Genomic DNA, 21,721 nt, shown 5'->3' on the forward strand with positions numbered 1-21,721 from the left:
TTAGCTTCAGAGTCGTCCCTCTGAGTCAAAAGCAACTTTTATTTTCCTTCAATCCAAACAGCCTTCTGACATAAACACAAGTTCCTTTCCATCATCTTTGGACCGTTCAGCTAATTAAGTAAAAGTCACATTCGACAGGTCCAAATGAATTCACCAAAGTCATCACAAATGTTATTTTCATGGACCGTTTCACTGGCATTTACTGGTCAATCACATAGTCGGCCAGTCCTGTCGTCGCAGCCCTGAGCGGTCTGATCCCTGAGTGACAATATGTTCTGGTCACATGAAGTGTAGCAGGCGTAAAAGGTCTCTTGTTCTGCCAATTAACATTAATGTAACATTTAACTAACATTCATTAGTGTGTACTTTCCAAGAAAAACCTCACATTGACCCGATTCAAAATAGCAGCTTGTTGCCATTGTTGGAGCCATCTTTGCTAACAGCTGCGCCATGTTAATCCAGCACCCCATCACTTACAACACAGGCTGTGGGCTGTAGTTTGGCCTTTAGTTGTTATCATTTGTTTCTTTCACAAGCTGTTTAGCAGGCAGGATGATGGGATAAGTCTGTGTGAACATTTGAGGCTTCTGAAATGGAAACGTTCAGGCTTAAAACCTCTCTTTGTCTGTGTCATGTAACCAAATCACTGTATATACTGTAAAGTTTCCATGTTTGTTCATATCAACCTGGGGTGCAAAATACCCTTGGGGGGGGGCAGCTTTAAGTATCTGTAGGTCATGAAGCAGTCAAGGAATAATATTGGCGCAATTGCAAGAACGCAAAATGAGTCATCTGTTATGATCAACATTTCTAGTAAAATAACTCAAGAAAACATCATTAATCCTGCCTTCAGTGACTTTTTTCCCGGTCTAAATGACGCAAAATATGTGTTTGAAAGACAAACAATGAGGTTCTGCCTATACTGGCAGGGGGGCTTGGGTTTAAACAGAGCTGAGGGGGTTTCCTAAGTTAAAGACGGTTGGGAACCAATGGTTTATATGACAGTATAATCATGGTCATATGGCTGTGACCTCCCAAAGGCATCCTGAGGTTATCCATGATTCACTGAGATAATGAGCCTCATCACTTAGGCTGTCACCCGCTCTCCTCCGAGGCCCGGGCTAATATTTGCAGCCAGCAATGCATTGAGGGGTTACATGAGTGGTAATCCCATGTAACGCTGACCGGTGTGATACATTACTGCAAGCAAATTAATGATTAGATATTGCAGTGCACTGTACTAAATGGCTTTAGTGTCATAAGTGCACCTTCTCACTTATATTTAAATACACCTTTTCCCTAAAGTGAATCTTGCCTCTCTTTTAAAAACTGTTTTGCTTAAGGGATCAACGAAAAGCTACAAAAACAAGAGGGATTTCATTCTGCACCACAAGACACCAGGCCTTGAATTCATCATCCTTCAACACGTAAAACACTTATGAAATGACAGTCATTCATTTTTGGTACCTGAGTAATGATTGTCATGAAAAAACAAAACAAAAAGTATTGTCCATAACAATTGAATTGGACAAATCTAGAATGTGGATGCACCCTGCCATATTTGAATTTTTACAGAAGTAAACTTTACCCACTTGGCACAACATAAGTACAATTGTTGTGAAAACCTAAATGCCAGGTATGCTTACTGAGATTATTCAAATTATATCAATGTGCACAAATTAATAAAACAGATACTCTACTACTATCTACTATCTACTATCTTTCAACTTTGGCGTGTAGACCACAAAGCTTTCAATAGCATTGGCAGGACAGCCGGCTCTCTTTGGTCGAGATCAATTCTTCATCCAACCTTTTTCATCTTCCCTTTCCCCCTATTTCCTGAGTTCTCTCACAGTGTTGTTTAGAGGCATTCGGGGCACAGTGCCACCTGTCCAGGTAGGTGAGCTCTGCAGGGACACAGTCTGCGGTAAGAGGGGTCGGAGCCGGCACAACTGAACAGCAGAGGCTCCTGCTGAAGACCACAGTGTCGACCCCAAGGGCTGTAGGAAGGAAACAGGTGGTTGACTTCCTGCTCCATGCTGGAGCAGCCTATCCCGAGTCTACAAAATGAAAAATGAAAGTTTGTTTATTTTCAGCTGCATACGGCACAAATGGCATGTGTCTTTCCCCACACCTGAACAGTGTTCACTGTGTGATTTCTCACCTGGCGAATGCAGCAGGACTGTTTAGGTTGGGAAACAGAGCAGGCTCACACACTAGGGAGGACCGTCGACACACACTGACACATGACTGACCCAGCGGACCCAGGTGCACCCTTAGGGTGCTTTCTGGTGGCCAAGTAGGGACAGATTTACTGCAAAAATTCTGGAGGGATTTAAGAGAAAGAAAGCTGACGTTTCTCTTTTATCTGAAGAATACAGCCTTTAAAAAACATCTTGTAGTCTATCATATGTCACAAAAACTGTATGAAATTAATGAAATTCCCTTATTTTGGAGATTAAGATCAGGCCAGGTCTAACAGAACACCAAAAAATACTGAAACAGGTCTATCCTACGCGGCTACATCTCTTTACCTGGTGAGCGATATAACTGCGAACCCTCTCCAGCATTCCCTCACATGTGAACTCTCGAGGAGTGAAAGGCTTCAACTGCAAAAACATACACATGAGCTTTTATTCAGCGCTACTGTGCCTGAAATGTATAGGGTCATACGGTCTATATGCATGTATATACAGTATAATTGCTTGTTCTCTGGTCACCACCTCTGTGCGAAGAATGGCTCTGACAGTCTCCCGTACATCAGTCTTGTTGGTCACATCTACAGTCCACACGTGGGGTTTGCCGATGTATTTCTCAACATAAGGGTGCTGGGAGGAGATCTATGGTCCAAAGTTATTTATTGTCGGTGTATAACATTTATATTCATTATTACATACAAACATTATTAATTACATCTCTTAGTTTGCAGGGTTACCTACCTGTCTTGTGGTGGGCTTGCCTTTGTAGAAGTCATTGTTGTCTGATGAGTGTGGTGGGTCAAATCGTGGCTGAAGGAAGACACAGCCCAGTGCTATTGCCTCAATGGGAGCTGGACCCTCATAGGGGAACCCAAGACCTACAAACACCTGAGAGGGAAGCAACAGAGGTAACATGATCATGTCCAAATCTCAGTTAAAATCAAAAGATGCACTTAAAAGATTCAGACTCGCGGACTCCTATCTAACCTTGGCTCTCCGGAGAAGTCGTAGGAAGTGTTCCTGAGTCAGCAGGCCGTGGTTTCTGATGAAGCTGGGCAGATTAGAGGCGAGTCCTGGAGGCTGGTAGACTGTAGCGTGGGTCTCCAGCTCTTCACTGATCACCTCCACATACTCAGATTTGCCCTGGTATATACACATAATACAGAAACATACAGGCCGAGAGTGTCTTAAGATCAACATGTACAGAAACACTAAAGATGTCTTTGTGAAGTTTTCGCTATCGTGTAAAGTTGTGTATTAGCTGACTTCTTGACATGTTTCTTTCTAACTCACAGCCTTTTCACATACTGTACATGTGCTTTAATCTTTTGGTCATTATACCTGCCACATGTAGTCCTGTTTGCCGTAAACAACTGCTATCCTGTCTTTCCTGTAGGTGTCTGGCTCCAGCTCTTCCTCCCTCGCCTCGTCCCTCGCTGTCTCCTCGCTCACAAAGCCCAGGAAGGAGTTATCAGGAGTATGAGCTGGACATGACAGATCACAGAGCAGTTAGTTCCTTTTGGACAGGAATTACTGACAACACAGGCCAGCAATATTAAAGGTGAAATAACAGTTGAGATTAAAAATCTGTGAGAGAGGAAAAACACGCTGTGGAGTAAAAATCAGCTGTTAAAGGAAATGAGAACTGGACATATATGAGAGGTTAACATCTGGCTGTTTGGAAAGGCAGCTGCCACCCTGCTGCCCTCCGACACACTGAAGAAGGTGTGAAAGATGAGTATTTACTTTACTAGGAATGTGCCAGCAAAGGTGTGCATGTGTGTCATTCTCTCCAGTCTCAAGGTAATTGTTTATGAGACTTTTGCCAAATCTCCCCTGATTCAGCCATTCAACAGCACATCATTTCCCTACACCTGTTTAGGCTCACCTATCAGATAAGGAGAGATATGCAACAGTACACTGATATGATCAAGATCGTGCAACATGTGGGGGTTTTGACAGCAAGCTGTGAAGGAATGAAGTTTTGTTTCTTGTTTCCAGGGTTCTCTCTGCCTGTTTACAGTTCTGCTTCGTCTGCTTGTCTGTTTAGTATCCTTCTACGGACTATCTTTTTCTCCCCCATTTCAAAACAGAAGCATAAACACACACACGCTATTTTCTCAAGCTTCTTTCTTTTCTTTCTACTTCCTGTGTCTTTGTTTCTCTCTTTCTGCCCCTTCCCCACCATCCGCTAACATCCATCCCTGTCTCCCCCTCAGCAGGACAAATAAACAGTGTTCCAGGCTGAGGCATGGAGAGTGGCTCTCGGCCCAGTGCGGCCAGCTTGTCTCCATCTCCCGGCAGGGTGGGAAAGATGACAGGGAGAGGTGTTGGAATGAAAGCTCTGTCTGGGCACCAAGTTTATTTAACCTCAGCTATTAATCCTCCCACTGTGTGAAGACGCTCAGAGGGGTGTACATGAAGGATCAGTGCTGCAGCAGCGAGATATAAATATGTCTGTAAATGTGTGTTGAGTTGGGTAGTACATTTCTGAATCAATGTACTGTACTGAGTTGCCATAATACAGTAACACAAATGTGGTTTCACTCATGTCACATGTTTGCATAATTACAGACTTCCCACACACACACACACACACACACACAAATACACCGACTTACGGAACATGGTCATGTACTGCAGAGGTTGCAGACCCCAGCTGCCCCACAGTGTTTTATATCCATGACTATGAGCATAACTCCCCGAGTTAAAGGCTGGTTCAGTGCCAAAAGAGTCCAGGATTCTGAAGCGACACCTAGAATGATTAAAAAAAAAAAGTTAATCACAAAATCTACCAATACATTAAAGGTCTTGAGCCCAAAGGCCATTAAACACACTTATAGCTCATTACTATTTTTTTTTAAACCGTTTCAATGTACAATAAAGATGCAATATTTTTCAGAGAAGAGAGAAGTAGGCCTACTGATATACTAGAAACATACAGTAATTATGTATTTGGTGGTTATGTGGTCGTACTGGTAATGCAGGAAAGCCAGTCCCATGGCGCCTTGAAGATGAGCAAGACCATGGTAGTCAGTGTAGATGAGGTCATAGGTCAGAGGCCTCTGGATTGGACAACTGCCTCGGCCTGGCGCAGCACCTACCAGGCTGGACCAATCACAATAAACACACATCACGCCACTAATCGCTCAGCATCATTCAGCAATAATCTTTTGCCTCTCTCATCAGTGTAAAGTTATCATAGACCAGACAACTATGAATACAAATTTTCAATCCAGTTAACTACTAAAATACGTCTGTTCATATATGTAATGAGTACATTCAAAATACACATAATATTTTGTGTCAGATAAAAAAAGAATATGACAGTGGTGCCAACCTGTGGAGTTGTTGCTGTGAGGTGCTGAAGGTTAGGTTGTGGCCCAGGATTGTCAGACAGGCGCTGAGGTCGGCCCACTGGACCAGCTCCCCTAGAGGACCCCCTCTCTCCACCAGGGCCTCAAAACGCTGGCCAATACTCCCAGCCAGGGCCCCAGGATAAAGCAGCACCTAGAGGATGGGTGTTGGGGTAATTCCAGACTTCAATTCAATTTACTTGAAAATCAGAAAACGAAACAGAATGATGCTTGGCAAAGTTGTCTTGCTGGTTATACCCTCATCTGGGTCGAGGCTGTCTTGTTGCTGCTCTGCCTCATCCTCACAGCAGCCTGTATCCACCGTTTAGACATCCTTTCCACTCTGGACCGGATGAAGTTTACGGCAGCACCACTGTTGTTGCTGATGACCCCATGCAGTGGGCTCAGAGTTGTACGTATCTCGGCCTGTGTACAATCATATAATGAAACAATGAGTTAGTGCAAAGCATGTACATCTGATAGAAATGATAGTGTTTTAGTAGAGTAGATCATGAGCTTAATCATTTTACTTTCATAGTACTGTGTTACTCAATGGAATGAAAATGATGTGTTTGTACCTTCTCTGTGTAGGAGTGAGGTTTCTGGTGCCATGGCAGCGCAGAGTGGTTTCTTCCAAGACGAGGGGGACAAAAGTCCTCTATTTGGCTAAGGTATGTCAATATGGAGCAGGTGGTACCATCCACCCCATAAAAGGCATAACAGGGGTCTGACTGCCAACGGGTCCGCAGGAACTGACAGAGAGACAGGTGTTACTCAGGCAAAGTAACGAGACACAATATTGGTGATGTACAGTATAAATAAAAATGATATATACATTTGCTGATATATACATGCTATATTGCGATACCTATTATTTTAAAATGGTATATTCAGCTCATATACTGGGAATTAAATATCAAACAAAAACTTTTTAGTCAATTACCTACTTCAGTACAACTATACCAGTGCACACACAGATTAAGTTCATGCTACCAGATATATTTCCACTTTCTCACCTCCACTTTCTCCGCACACACCGGATACGCACGATCCATTGGCACCTCACACTTCTCATTGGGCCCTATGGGTAAGATATTAGCTGTCACACCGTATTTCTTTATGTGGCCATTTTGACTGCATCATTATTCCACAATCCAGTAACAAAAAGCACATTGTGGAGTTGACTCAACGTGGGTAATGAAGAACAGTGGATAATAACTTTGATATACAGCCTCTCGGCTGAAACGTTCACAATGAATAGCAGCCATCGGCACGATGTAGAGTGCTGCCATGCGTGTAAGAGGCATTAGAGTACAGGCAGTGTGTTCTCAGAGGCCGTTTCCCGTAAGCCCCCCACCATCTCTAGCCAATGTCAATCAACTGAAATGAACACACACACTCACACGCACCTGACCCACCTGCCTCCTACTGAACAGACCCTTTTTACAATGCTAGCCCTTGCCAAAATACACAGTCTTTAACTATGTAAAACAAAGTAGTAAAAGAGAGAAAAAAAGATAAGAAAACGTGTAAGCATACCCGAGGTGTGAAAGCCTAAAAACAGTGATATGCTATAGCAGCACAGCAAAGAAAGAAAAAAACTGCTCCCTCTGCAAAAACAAGAGTATGAGTAGACAAGTTGGTGAAAGGACTCCTGGGTAATTCAGTCTTATTTTATGGGTGTGAGGTAATGTGAGGAGGAGGAGGGTAAGGAGCGAATAGGCTGGTGCTGCTGGGGAAGTGTTTTTTTGTGTTCATGCGGGTGGCATGTGTGTACACATGTGCACGTCGAGAAGTGTGTACCCTCACATATGCACGGTATGGTGTCTGTGTGGCCCCAGTTTTATGGATTCCCTTTTTCGGGAAGGGAGGTAAGCATGTAGCCACTCATCCCCACTGCCCACACACACAACACACACACACACACACACACACACACACACACACACACAAACCCTTGCGTGCCAACCAGGGTGCATAACCCGACTCTCACCTGACACCTCTCGGGAGGGTCGTAGTGTAGATGTAAACTTTTTTTCCTCCCCACGGCCAGTTGATCAGCACTGGCTCTGTGGGACTTGTTAAACTTCTATTCAAGGACTTCATCCCCCATAACCACCTGCACCCACTGCCCTTTAACCCCCCCTATTCACACCCTCCATTATCACAGCTTGTTAATTTCACTGTGTGGTTAACCTCTATTGAGGCTATGAACCGTGCATTTGGCTCGGAGTATCACACTACCACTGCAGTAAACCACAGAAGAGCTTGCAATTATTGAAGCTGGCAACATGCAAGAAGGGGGGAGTGTATTTATTTGGTGTAGCCAGAACATTATAGCATATTATAACTGGAACAAACCCCAACATGTCTGTTTTGGCTTGGACAATGAACTGCTTTTAGCAAAGTGCATCGTAAAATTAAAGCTAAGTTAGGCTAGATTTGCATGTAATAGCCCAACACACACACATCTCACTGTGGGGACCAAGTCTGACTAATCTAAACCCCATAGATCCTCCCTATCTGCTCAAATCCAATTCTGTTTTGGGGTATGAACTTGTCCACCCACAGAACTTGACAAATCCAAACTAAAAAGTAAGATACACAACTGTCTCCTAAACTCTCTATCCAGAGAAAAGTGGGCACACAGACAGCAGATCACTTGCCTGTCTTATCCTTTCAGCTTCCTACATACCATAAAGCAGTAATTCTCTATGAAAGGTTTTCAGATTCAATCATTTAAATCATCATGATATAAAAAAAATTATTTCTTCTTTTTTTTTTTTACAAAAGGCTTCATAGTTCAACAAATAATATTTTCCTTTTTGAATCTATAACAGCTCAAAGATTGAGTTGTAATCTAACAAATCTATAACCTGTGTGTAGTCTGAGGTCATCATTTGGGGATGGTGTGTGAGACTGATGGGGATGGTGATGGTGCTGATGACGGCTGAGCTGGTCAAGCTTCTGAGACACTCTCTTCAGCTCCCTCTCCACCAAACGGGCTAAGCCTTGCTGGTCCTTTCTAAAGCTGGAAAACAAACCCACATGTAACCACACTGAATGAACAACAACAATAAGCTTTATTCTGTTTACTACTGATGTTGTTGATTACCTCTGCAGCAAAAGACTGATATCATCTCTGGTCAGCTGGGTGACATCTCTCTCTCTGCTCAGCCTCTGCACCTGAGTACTCAAAGCCTCCAAGCGAAGAGCCAGCCTGTGAAAGCCGAGCCCACGCTGACCTGTGACATAAGGAATATACGACGTGGCAGGTCATGTATGTACAGTCTCTTATGCTACCCTTTATCGTAATGTAGTAATGTAAAGTAGTAATACTGTGCATTATGTCATGGCAAATCTTGTTCTGTGTATCATGACACAGCAGGTTATGTAATGCTATTTTCTTGATCTCTTCTTGAACCTGATCTGCTGCAAACAAAGCAGCAATTATTGCTATGTGTATATTCATGTTCCATGTAGGGAGTAATGGCATCTAGTCTTTTTTTTACAGAAAGGGATTTTCCTGAAATATTCTTTTATGACAGATAGAGATGTCAAAATTTCTGAGTACAAAATATTTCTGAGTGTAACTGGAGCACGCACAAACACACACACACACACACACACACACACACACACACACACACACACATACGTGTATGCATAGTTTTGTGATTGTTTCCACAGACACCTTCATGGCAGAAGGTAGCTCTAAGCTCAAATTGCTAACCTCAAGCTAATCACAAACAGCACATTTACACTGATTTTATTCAGGTGTTGTGCATTGCACCCAACTCTTTTGGGTTGTTGTTACCTCTTAAAACAATGCAACATCTCTTTGCAACCTCTTGTCACACACTTGATGCAGAAATGAGTCGTAAGCAGTTCAGTTTTTCAAGTTTTTAGAGACCTAAAAAGGTAAACATTTACAATATTTTCCAAGGAGAGACAAAATTACAATTTTAAATAAATAAAACATCAGTTTGTGTAACAGAAATATTTTTCATTCATATTTCTTTAATCAAATTTTAACCCTTAAGATTTATCTTGGAGCCCCTTAGGGGGGTTCTGACCCCCAGGTTGGGAACCATTGCCTTAACCAATAGAGTGTATTCAAAGAAAAAGAATTCCAACATTCAGACCCACTGTCAAAAATTACATTTTGCTGTAAGGCCATAAAATGTGGGTTACAGTGTCAATATATGATACATTTTTCACAAAAAATGTTAAATGAAAACTCTACAGTACCTCTTGTGTTTGCTCTAATAGGGTGTCTGGTGTAAAGTGTTTGACCTGAAGTAGTGGTGTTCACAGTTAGCCACATAGCTGCCAGACATTCTACTGTAGTTACCAGAAATAAAAAGTACCATACCTGTAAAAACTGTGAATGTGCTTTGTAAAGGCCTGCTCGAGGGGCTTAAATAAGATATTGATGATATATATATATGAGTGTTATATTGGGGTGCTGGTGATGTTAGGGTTGATTTGAGGTCAGAGTAAGGATCTCCTTGGATAAAGAGCTTTAACCTGTAAAATCCACCAGACTGGTGATGTCACTCCATCTCTGTTTGCTCAGCTGACTTTCAGCATATCACTCCTTACAGGCCCAGGGGCCCTTTGGGCACCGACGCAATGAAAGATAAATGGGAGAGAAGAGGTGGGATCCTGTAACAACTTAATGCCAGTTGTGTGAGATAACTATATGAACAAATCATTTAAAAACTCGTAAAGGTGTGTATGTGCAGCTAATAAAATTATGTGTGTGGGTACGGGTGTGCAACCATTACTGGCCGTATAATGTAGCAGAAAATATATTATAAGTTGTTTCTGCACATTGTCAGATCACATGGAGACAGAAAATATGCAGTACAAAGCTCCTTATTATGTGTGTTCATAACACAATGGTTTAATGAAATAATAATAATAATCCACTTATATAAACTTCCTCAGTGTCAGAGCCAACATCATTGCATACCATTTTGTTCAAGCCTTTTCTTAAAAAGAATAGTTATGTTGGTGAAACTTTATTTTCGGATATCCTTTTATAACATCAAAACAAGGGCGTTTTTTAGATTGAATATTCCATCTAATGACTTGGTCAGACGGGTGATGTTTCACAGAGACTGATCAAAACTGAACATTTGGTCAATTTGAGCTGGGTTAACTGTGCACGCTGACCAACAGCTTCCATCATGTGGTATATTTTCCAACACAATCATTGCTGGGTGGCTCTTTTATATACAACTTGTGGTGGGTCCCTCAAAGCACGGAGCAATTGTGGGTCTGTGGCTGAGATGCACCAGTGGTTTATATTGTCTGCTAAAAATAATTTTCTTTGAATTTGAGAAGAAAAGGAACAGGATGTTTAAATAAAAAGTCCTCTTATGTGATCACATTCTGAAATGGATTGATTGGCCTTTCACAAGAAAAATGTGAGTTTCTTCTGTTTTAAGTTAAACCTGTGTATTTGATTATTAATCCTCATAAGATGTCAACTTTCCATATAATTCAGAAGTGAATCAAGTACCTTTTGAATAAAATAAAAACTTTAAAAAACAAACAAATTCAACATGAATCAATTGTAACACATTATACTTTTTCATTTAATTAATCTAATTGAAAAATAAAACATTACCAGAAACGATTCAAATGATGCAAACACTCTCTTGTCAGGAATCTCAAGATTCCTGACAAATACACCATTTACCATTAATAAGAGACCTCCTGAACCACTTAAAACACAGAGTGGAGCTGGCTGAGTCTATTTACAAAAAGCACAAAACATACTCTGGCAGAGATTGTTGATGTTTGTCTCTTCCTTGTAAACCAGGAAGAAAGCTTTTGTCCAAACAACCTTTTCTCCTACCCCCTTTGCCGTGCTTTGGGGAAACAGCTTAGTCAGATAATTGAGTTGAACAGGGCCGCAAACCCACAACTGTTAGACACATGGGAGGACCCACCGCGACCTGTGTACAAAGCTTCATCAACACTGGGAAGACAGTCAGGTCTTATCCCCTGGTGATTCCCCAATCAATGCTTAGTGTGAAGACATTGCATCTGAGTGAGATTATGTGATGTGTTTTAATGTAATAATTTATTTACGTTATTCATAATCAGTAGTGCATGAATGTTTTTTACCTGATATTAAAAAAAAGGTAAGGCTTCTGTTTTTTCTAACGAAAGTCCACTTCTAAGCTAAACTCTGTGCGCGTGTGTGTGTGTGTGTGTGTGTTACCTTGTTCCTCAGGTGACCTCCCAGCAGGTTCATCCCTGGTCATCTCAAGTGGCACCCAGAGGCTCTGCAGCAGCAGGGTGAACACAGAGAGGCACAGACAGAGCACCAGGCAACCACTAGAGGGCACAATACACCAAGACACCTCTTGAAATGCTACAGCAAACAGCATACAGTTACCCAACCGCTTTTTTTTGGGGGATATTTTTTTATGTTATTGTAACTGTCAATGTTTAGGTTGTTTGGGTAGGTTTGCATTCAACATCTACCTTGGGGTCACAGAAACTTCAACTGTCAACCATTTATCAATTGCTTTTAGCTAAAGATTTCAAGCATGTACAGTATGTATCCATTACTTTAAGCAACTTGTAACAATTTAAAAACTTTATTCATTAGGCTACTTTAATCTAACAATTTCAACCCTTTTCGATTACTTTTAGGTAACTGTTTCAACCATTTATCCATAGCTACCTGTTTTAACTGTTTATGCTAGGCTACTTTTAGCTAACTAGCTCAACTGTTTATTTATTAGTTTTAGCTATCTTACATACTTCAGCCATTTATCCATTTCTTTTACCTCCACTAAACTGTTTATCCGCATTACATTTATCTAACTAATATTTATCTAATATCTATTTGAACTATTTATTCATTACTTTTGTCTATCAACGTCAATCATTTTTCCATTATTTTTAGCTAACTATAGCTAAATTTAACCTTTACTTTCCTGCTAGCTTGCTAACTAGTTTGCACTCTCAATTTCAGATGTTACAGCTGACTCAATAGACCTATGTTTTACTCAAATTATAATTTCTATTTTCTCAAATGGGTTGAGCTACAATCTTTGTACATGCCCAGTATATATTTTTAATTAGCACATACACAACAGTATATGCAATAGAGTAAACAATTTCAGATATGTCACATTTATATTTTCTTAGTATGTCTAAATACATATAGGACATGACATAAAAGGCCACCTTTTAATAATTTGTGTCATAACCAACTAGTTAAATCTCCTTTTAACTTTATACATTTGATTTTTAAGAGCGGATTTGATGCAATAAAAACATACAGCCTGACTTTGCCGTGAGTATGTGGAGAACTAAATAGTTCCATGACATCACGTGAGGACCCTGGTGTGTCAAAACAAATATTGAAAGCGTGATGTGCCATTATAGCATGTGTCTGCTTTCTGCTCACATGGGCTCCCAGCCTTGGGTTTAACTGGGGCAGAGAGAGCAGTCACTTCACTCTTTCTTTTATCAGGCCAGTAAACCCAACAACCCTTACCCAAAGAAACATGCTGTAGTACATGCACAAACAGTTCAGGCTCTCCCAGTGCCCATAAAGCTCTAGATTCAGATCCAAACAAATTATTTCCATTTCATTCTATCAATCTGCATTTCATCAAAGCTGTCACAGCACTCATCACGACTTCATGTGTCTTTGGTTGAGGACATATACAGTATGGAAAAGTATCAGAGCTGTAAATCTGCACAGGAGAAATCATATTAAAATACTGCTTAGTTGGCCTAATATCTGTAGATGATGTTACATACCAGCTCCACGTAAAAGGAACATGTAATCATGAATATAATCAATTATGCTGTGCTTTGTCAACGAGCCTAACAGTCACTGGGAGGTGCCACTCAGACCTATCAGCTGTCAAGATGAGAATGAAAATTTCATTTTTTGCTTTCAGCCAGCTAAAGCAAGTTAAGCAAAATGTCAGTGTACACTGCAGGGACAGGCATGGATGAGGCGCACTGCATCAGTTACTTTCTTTTGTACATTTGTACTACTTCCTGGCCACTAATTAGCCACTGGTCTAACAATGCTGAGCCTTACCTGCGTGGTCGCAGTGCAACATGCATGGCCCTCTGTTTACAGGATGTTGGATCTCACTGTCAAAATAAGGACATTGCAGAGTAAGTTGCTCAGTAAAACTTGTATTTTTTTAGAAAAACACATTTTAACTATTGTAACACAATTACATTTTCCACTCCCATATTTGGGTTTACGAACTAAAGGTCCCTTGTAGTTTCTTTATATGAATGGTCACACTTTCCACATGAATTGCATCAATAAAGTCTGAAGGCATAAATAGATTTTAAGTAATGCTGTTGCCAGCATGACTGGCCATTAAAGCCTTTTCAGCATGTGGTCTTTCTGTAAGTGTCTTTAACATGTTCATTAAAATGACAGAAACACTGAAACTAAACAAAACCAAACTGCTGTTGTGCGTCAATGTGAGACCGATACAGGGATGTCAGCAGCTCAGCGTACAAGACAAACCAGCACATGGACAACCACACATACACACACTAACACACACACACACACACACACACACATCCTCACCTCCTTGGGTCTCCGTTCCAACCCACTGGCAACCATCAGGCCTGTTTTCAAAACACACAAACTAAAAAAGAAAAGAAAATAAAGTTGGGGCTGGGAAATATCTTGCCTCCTTTTTTTTTGTCTCTTTCGCTTTTTTTCCCTCCTTCTCTGGCCGTGCCTTTTCTCTGTCTCAGGGCCTATGGGTAGGCATCCTGCAGTTGTCAAGGTAACCTGACTCCCCTTTAAAGAAACAATACCCAGAGTGCGGCTTAGGCCTTTCACAGATACAATGGAGCCCACGCTATTGGGTGACACAGTTTCTTTCAGTTTCGCTGGCTAGACTTAAGCCTTGATAGTGAATTGATACTCAAGCAAAGAGCTCATTTAAATAGCTCCAATGGTGCAAACCTTTGCCACTGAAAGGCACGATACAGACAAAAGACAAATTTAATGACAGTGACAACTGTAAGCTAGAAAACACCCAGTGGAAACTTTGTAGATAACAATTAAGGTTAAGTTAAGTTGTAATTCTGACTTACCGTGTTGTAACACAGTTGTCAAAAAATTTAATTAGACAGGAATTATTGAATTTATTTCTTTATTTCAGGTTCGGCTTTCATTCGGTTGTAAGTGCTAGAATGTAAATGTGTAAGAGAAACCATACCAAGTTATCAAAGGGTCTGACATTTTTAAAAGACATGTTTCACTGAGCATTAGCGTTTTTTATTTTTATTCACAAATACTGGTTTATGGAGTGACAAGCAGCCACCCAGGTTGACCACAGATCACATCATAGTCTCCCAGGTACCTGAAGAGGGCGCCATTCCTGTAGTTTAATGTGAATAAGGAAAGGAAATGCAGCTTAACCAGAAATATAAAGCACTGAAAAAATACAACTCTAAGTAATCATGTGGGTTTTAATTGGGAAGCTTCCAAACATTTTTAAAGATATATTTTTATGTTTTCATTGACACAACATGCTCTAATGTGTGCCAAGTATATTTGTAGTATAGTATAGTTCAAAACTGCATACATTCCTGTCAAGACTGCCTTTAGGAGACATACATTATTATGTAAGGCATGATTCAAAGCAAATGGACCCCACAAAAACTGAAATACGTTCGCAGGAAAAGATGACGGAAACAAAAATGGTATTGTGATCTATTTAGAGTTTGCTTCTGAAAAGGGTGATCATGAGAACGAACATGCAACAGTAATTAGATCACAGTGCCATACAGCATGCCAGAAGTTTCCAGACTACTTAACTAATTAACAACATCACATTTGGATAGAGAGAGAGACACATATGTCGCTGAATACATACAGCGATGCTACAAACGGGGAGTGCGCCAATTTCTTACAAAATAGGCCATGAACACAATTTAGCAGTCGACTTAAGGGCCCAGATGCCATACCTAACTCCTGTCAACAAGTAAGCAGTCACATCATTGAACCCTGATTGGCTGACAGCATCAGCCATGTCAGTTGAGGTAAACCTGCTGAGGCTACAGGAAGTCTTCTAGTTGCAATTAGACTCTACAGCTTATACCATTTATGGAGAGGGACCTCTGACTTTGAGAGCTCCAATTTAAGATTATTTTATTATTATCTGTCTATGCTGTATTAATAAACTAATCAATTACTCAATTATATGCCACTCCCATCCCATTTTTGCTTATTTATATAAATCTTTGCTAATTTGTCAGTAAACAACAAAACACAAAGGTGCTCAATCAATTCACAATGATAATAACAAAGAAAAAACAAACAAATCCTCACATTTGAAAAGCTGTCACTGGCAAATTATTTCATTTTTACAGACTTAAATTACTAATAGATTAGCAAAATTAGCATCCGTACAGTTTTTGTGGATAAACCTTTATTTAGCCAACTGGCAGCTGCACACCGGAACAGTTGCAGACTTAGTGCCTTATCCAAGGACAATTGCTGAGAGACAATACATTTGCACATTCACTTTCCCTCTACAAATTGATATCTCTAGGCTACAGAGGTCTATTTAATTGTACACAACCTAATTTGCTTGTGTTTAGAGTAAACTGGAGGAACTGGTCCAACCCATGTGAATTACAGGGTTGGTCAGATCTCACAAGCTAGGTCTGTGAGTGTTTCAGGTCCTGCAGTTCTTTGTTGTCTTATGTGTATGTACAGTGTTCTCTGTGCATGTGTGCACAGGTGTGTGCATGTGTGTGTAAGATAAGAGGGTGGGGTGGGGTGGGGTTACTGGAGTGATGTCACGCAGTGTGTCGGAGCAGAGGGAATTGATGACCTTAAAACCTCCATAAGCTATAGGACCTTAAAGCTTACTGGCTTTACACCCATCTGTCTCTCTCTCTCTCTCTCTCTCTCTCTCTCTCTCTCTCTCTCTCTCTCTCTCTCTCTCTCTCTCGCTCTCTCTCACACACACACACACACAAACACACTCACACTCACTGACAATCCTTCATACTCATGTTTTTTCTAAGTTTTCTTTAATTTCATTCACAATCACCACTCACTCACAAATACAATACACATGCATGCATGCACACACCAATTTCACATAACCAACACATGCATACACCCGCTGTCTGAAGGTCCTGAATATGTTTAATGTTTTACAATGTGCAGGCAAATAAAATGTGAAAAAATCATAATGATAGTGAGTTTCTGCAGATTATTATGCTCATGTGATGTGGCATGGTTGCTCCCTACTTTCTCTCTGCTCTCACACTTAAGTGCCAAATTGAAGTATAATGCTATGCAATTTAATGGGTGCTGAGATGGATTTCTCTTATTTTGGGTGGGAAAATCCAGCTTTCAGCCAAACGCTGGTAAATCTTTGGCTAAGGTCTGATATCTGATTACCTACACTCTCTATCACACATCAGCATATCAAGCACAATCTTTCTAACCTATTGCATTACTAATAAGGTTATAGTAAATGAGGACATGACAAACATCAGCCGTGTTTAAGAGGAAGAAGACGAGACCAGACAACATTTTACCCTGAGTTGTTCTGGGAGGCAATGGTGGCTCCACAATTTAATTATCAGTAATAACTGTCATGTGTTGGGCGGTTGTGTTTGGACGGTTGCTTTAAATACAGGACAAAGGCAGGGTTTGTTGCCCTTGCTAGGGTACTTCCTGTCCTCTTCCAGTGCCATCACTTTTACGGAGCATGTCTGCAAGTAAATAAGAAAAAGCAGAAACTGTGATCTGTTATGCAACCTCTACATAGTCACAGCAGCATTGGCTTCTGAGTACACCATTGGAATAGCCTATAATATTTGTGTTTGGTGCACAATAGGACATTATCATACTTTTAATGGTTTTTATTTTTGTGGTTTTCTCTGTAATGCTCCAATAATCATTTATGGAACTGTGTGGATAAGTGTGTCTGATAAGTAGTAGCACATAATGACTACAGTATGTGTATTAGCCTATAATATGGTTTCTTTATTCACAACTTCTTGTGAATTGAGCAGAGCGTACAAAGAAGTGGCTGTAAACCGTGTATGTTTACTGTAATCAACCCACCTGAGCCCTCTGCAGCTCCAGCACGTTCACAGAAGAGGACCTAACCAAGGATGGAGGCACTGCGCATGCCCAAGGCAACTTAATATGAATACTTCACGTCTCAAGACATCTCACATCCAGGTAAGGATAACGTCAGTTTACTTGTCAGTTATTTATCATTTGCTTACCAGTCTTTGGTCGTATTCCTTATTCCTGTCGCCGGCTTTGTGTTTTAAATGCATCCCTTTTCCACAATCTCCTCACATCAACAAACTCCAAGACAGCCTGCGGATCAAATTAATTTGTGGTTGGTAACATTCATGCTAGCTGGTGCAGCAACGTTAGCCAACATATTTTGCTAGGTTGTTTCGGTGTCGACGTTTGCATGGCTTCGTGTCAGTATTGCGTGTTACGTTGTCCGGTTGCTAGATTTGTGTGTCTGGTTAAGGTTTCGTTAGCTGCTTACATGCACTGACAGGAGCCGCTTGCGGCTAGCTAACGGTAACGCTAGCAATGCTAACTTGGCAAGTCTGAATGGAAAAGGGTGTATCAGATTTACTCGGGCGGTAATGTTAAATACCCTGTGACCCGTGTGCACAGGCTACTATCACCTCTGCTGGCTAGCTAACGTTTCTTGGTTATTAGACTGAAAATACAGTTTGTGCAACTTTGCGTGCATTTGCAGCTGCTATTTCAGTGTGTGGTGACACTGACAAACCGTAGCCGCAGATACTCCCGTGTTACCTACAGCTCAGAGATAAGGTGGCAGACACTGACATTAGCCATTTATGTTCCAATGTATTTGTGTCTAAGTTACATTTGCTTAGCCTCTGAGGTAAAATTGAAATCTTTGATTTCTTATAGCAACGTTACTTAAACATGCCGACCCAGAGGTACAATTACAGTAAATGTCTTGGTCCGTTAAGCTTTCTTTTAAGGCTTAAAAGGTCAGTCCGTGTTCTTCATGAAGTACTTTTGAGTATTCAAATTTAATTTGCAACAGATACGTCATCTTTTGGATAGGTGACTTATAGCATTAGACAACGATTGTGGTATTTTTCTGATTTTGTAAAGGATTTGGGCAAAATGCATTAACACACTGGTGGGAGCTGTTAGTGCTTATTCAGTGCAAATATACAGTGAGTGTACATAGTTGCCAACCCATTTTCATTCCTCATCTATTACAGACAGTATACAGTGCCTTGCGAAAGTATTCGGCCCCCTTGAACTTTTCGACCTTTTGCCACATTTCAGGCCTCAAACATAAAGATATAAAACTGTAATTTTTTGTGAAGAATCAACAACAAGTGGGACACAATCATGAAGTGGAACGAAATTTATTGGATATTTCAAACCTTTTAAAAAATTAATAACGAAATAAACTGCAATATTGGCATATTCAGCGCCTTAAGTTAATACTTTTAGCGCCACCTTTTGCTGCGATTACAGCTGTAAGTCGCGCGGGGTATGTCTCTATCAGTTTTGCACATCGAGACTGACATTTTTGCCCATTCCTCCTTGCAAAACAGCTCGAGCTCAGTGAGGTTGGATGGAGAGCGTTTGTGAACAGCAGTTTTCAGTTCTTTCCACAGATTCTCGATTGGATTCAGGTCTGGACTTTGACTTGGCCATTCTAACACCTGGATATGTTTATTTGTGAACCATTCCATTGTAGATTTTGCTTTATGTTTTGGATCATTGTCTTGTTGGAAGACAAATCTCCGTCCCAGTCTCAGGTCTTTTGCAGACTCAATCAGGTTTTCTTCCAGAATGGTCCTGTATTTGGCTCCATCCATCTTCCCATCAATTTTAACCATCTTCCCTGTCCCGGCTGAAGAAAAGCAGGCCCAAACCATGATGCTGCCACCACCATGTTTGACAGTGGGGATGGTGTGTTCAGGGTGATGAGCTGTGTTGCTTTTACGCCAAACATAACATTTTGCATTGTTGCCAAAAGTTCGATTTTTGTTTCATCTGACCACAGCACCTTCTTCCACATGTTTGGTGTGTCTCCCAGGTGGCTTTTGGCAAACTTTTAAACCATACTTTTATGGATATCTTTAAGAAATGGCTTTCTTCTTGCCACTCTTCCATAAGGCCAGATTTGTGCAGTATACGACTGATTGTTGTCCTATGGACAGAGTCTCCCACCTCAGCTGTAGATCTCTGCAGTTCATCCAGAGTGATCATGGGCCTCTTGGCTGCATCTCTGATCAGTCTTCTCATTGTATGAGCTGAAAGTTTAGAGGGACGGCCGGGTCTTCGTAGATTTGTAGTGGTCTGATACTCCTTCCATTTCAATATTATCGCTTGCACAGTGCTCCTTGGGATGTTTAAAGCTTGGGAAATCTTTTTGTATCCAAATCCGGCTTTAAACTTCTCCACAACAGTATCTCGGACCTGCCTGGTGTGTTCCTTGTTCTTCATGATGCTCTCTGCGCTTTAAACGGACCTCTGAGACTATCACAGAGCAGGTGCATTTATACGGAGACTTGATTACACACAGCTGGATTCTATTTATCATCATTAGTCATTTAGGTCAACATTGGATCATTCAGAGATCCTCACTGAACTTCTGGAGAGAGTTTGCTGCACTGAAAGTAAAGGGGCTGAATAATTTTGCACCTCAATTTTTCAGTTTTTTATTTGTTAAAAAAGTTTGAAATAGCCAATGAATTTCGTTCCACTTCATAATTGGGACCCACTTGTTGTTGATTCTTCACAAAAAATTACAGTTTTATATCTTTATGTTTGAGGCCTGAAATGTGGCAAAAGGTCGAAACGTTCAAGGGGGCCGAATACTTTCGCAAGGCACTGTATGTTGACCTGTGCACACATGCATTATGCGAGTGAAGTTGGCTAACCTCTTTTCAGGATAAGGACAGGCACTGTATGAGCAATTTTCATAACATTAGAAAATCCATATTGGCAGGATACTACTCCAATACCCTTTGGACCCCTGTTATTTATGCCAAGATTACATGTACAGTCTGCAAATTTAATTTATCATCATGGGGTAAGCAGCCCCAGTTTAAATTATCAGCACTAATGTTTAAGGCCCGGCCAGTTGAACCTAATGGCAGCAAAGCTTGTAGGGTTTGGCATCTTACTCAACATAATTTTAAGTTACAGTAGCCTTAATGCTACCATGCCTCCCTATGTATGTATACGTGACAAGTCGAGTTTTGAAGACTATGGGTATCAAGGCTTTGGTTTAGGAGACCTCTGTTCATCTAAATAAGTGTTCTTAAAATGGATGATGTGCAGAGAGGGTATATTGCCTGATTCTGACAATGTATTTAATTGAAATCTTAAAGAAGCCAATTCAATTTATTTTGTTGGCTCTGGATTAAAGTCTACCTTTTGACAAATTACATCCTGTATCAAAGGTGAAATGGCAAAGTTGAGGTTATCATACCCTCAATGTGGGACAGTTAATCTCTTAACATACTTAACCATAAGTACTTCCAGTTTTACATGCAGTAATGTATTGGTATGCACCTCCATGTGACTTGTTGGAATCTGATGAATTTATGACAATTTTCAGTATATTGCAAGTGAACTTTGGACATCATCATGCGACTTGTTGAAAAACAGTGTGACATGATTTGATGGTTGTAAAACAACCATTCTCAGTTTTTTATATATTGCCAGTGAACTTTTACAGCATGCGCTAGGTTTTTTCCCTTACCACCAAAGATCCCTGTTTAATTACTTTAATATCAAACTTTGCCTGGCCAATTAAATCTGTCTACAATATTGTGCAAAACAGGACATCCAAAGTTGTTTTGTGGCTGTTATATGGTATCACTAAGATACTGCATTCCATTCGAGCTATGGGTTTACTTGATTTGTTTTTGCTTCAGATGAAATGAAATGCATGATGTACATGTTGTTTTCCATTTGTAGATCTTAACCAGAGCATCAATCTGTTAGTGAAATATGCTAAGGATGTTTTACAGTACAGACTTACTGTGGTCTGTATTCGCCTCAACTAATTGATATTAGTCAAGGAGGTACCCAGTTATATAGGAACAGGAGGAATTCTCCAAGGACTGGCCTGGGTTTTGTAT

General features: G+C 40.7%; 2 protein-coding genes and 1 long non-coding RNA gene across 7 annotated transcripts in view; 2 read left to right on the plus strand and 1 right to left on the minus strand.

The window, feature by feature from the left end:
• LOC120550760 (alpha-1,6-mannosylglycoprotein 6-beta-N-acetylglucosaminyltransferase B-like) lies at positions 1–17,897 on the minus strand. 3 transcript variants are annotated; one of them, XM_039787558.1, is made up of 20 exons: positions 17,670–17,745; positions 17,138–17,314; positions 14,154–14,214; positions 13,641–13,696; positions 11,793–11,908; positions 8,670–8,799; positions 8,431–8,585; positions 6,571–6,635; positions 6,133–6,306; positions 5,813–5,980; positions 5,539–5,708; positions 5,175–5,306; positions 4,820–4,953; positions 3,540–3,682; positions 3,186–3,341; positions 2,940–3,086; positions 2,724–2,840; positions 2,535–2,609; positions 2,165–2,325; positions 1–2,060 (listed from the first exon to the last, which is right to left on the minus strand). In XM_039787558.1, the coding sequence occupies exons 4-20, from the start codon at positions 13,664–13,666 to the stop codon at positions 1,862–1,864; spliced, it is 2,268 nt and encodes a 755-aa protein (XP_039643492.1). In that variant the 5' UTR covers positions 13,667–13,696; positions 14,154–14,214; positions 17,138–17,314; positions 17,670–17,745; the 3' UTR covers positions 1–1,861. The 3 variants fall into 3 exon arrangements, with proteins under 3 accessions (XP_039643492.1, XP_039643489.1, XP_039643491.1); XM_039787555.1 differs by lacking the exons at positions 17,138–17,314; positions 17,670–17,745 and adding an exon at positions 17,837–17,897 and having other exon boundaries at positions 11,793–13,696; XM_039787557.1 differs by lacking the exons at positions 14,154–14,214; positions 17,138–17,314; positions 17,670–17,745 and adding an exon at positions 17,837–17,882 and having other exon boundaries at positions 11,793–13,696.
• On the plus strand, positions 3,651–11,969 carry LOC120550762. Its single transcript, XR_005637776.1, has 4 exons — positions 3,651–3,759; positions 6,146–6,225; positions 8,732–8,834; positions 11,805–11,969. It is a non-coding gene; the product is annotated as an uncharacterized LOC120550762 (long non-coding RNA).
• The window catches only part of tbc1d24 (TBC1 domain family, member 24), a 10,797-nt gene continuing 6,763 nt past the window's right edge, over positions 17,688–21,721 (plus strand). For 2 of the 3 annotated variants that reach the window (XM_039787559.1, XM_039787561.1), the window contains exon 1: positions 17,688–17,789. The gene's annotated coding sequence lies outside the window, so the exon portion shown is untranslated. Of the gene's footprint in view, positions 17,790–17,816; positions 17,956–21,721 lie in introns of those variants that run through there. The other variant, XM_039787560.1, reaches the window with a different exon arrangement.

The sequence above is a fragment of the Perca fluviatilis genome, chromosome 21, assembly GCF_010015445.1.
Source record: "Perca fluviatilis chromosome 21, GENO_Pfluv_1.0, whole genome shotgun sequence".
NCBI lineage: Eukaryota > Metazoa > Chordata > Actinopteri > Perciformes > Percidae > Perca > Perca fluviatilis.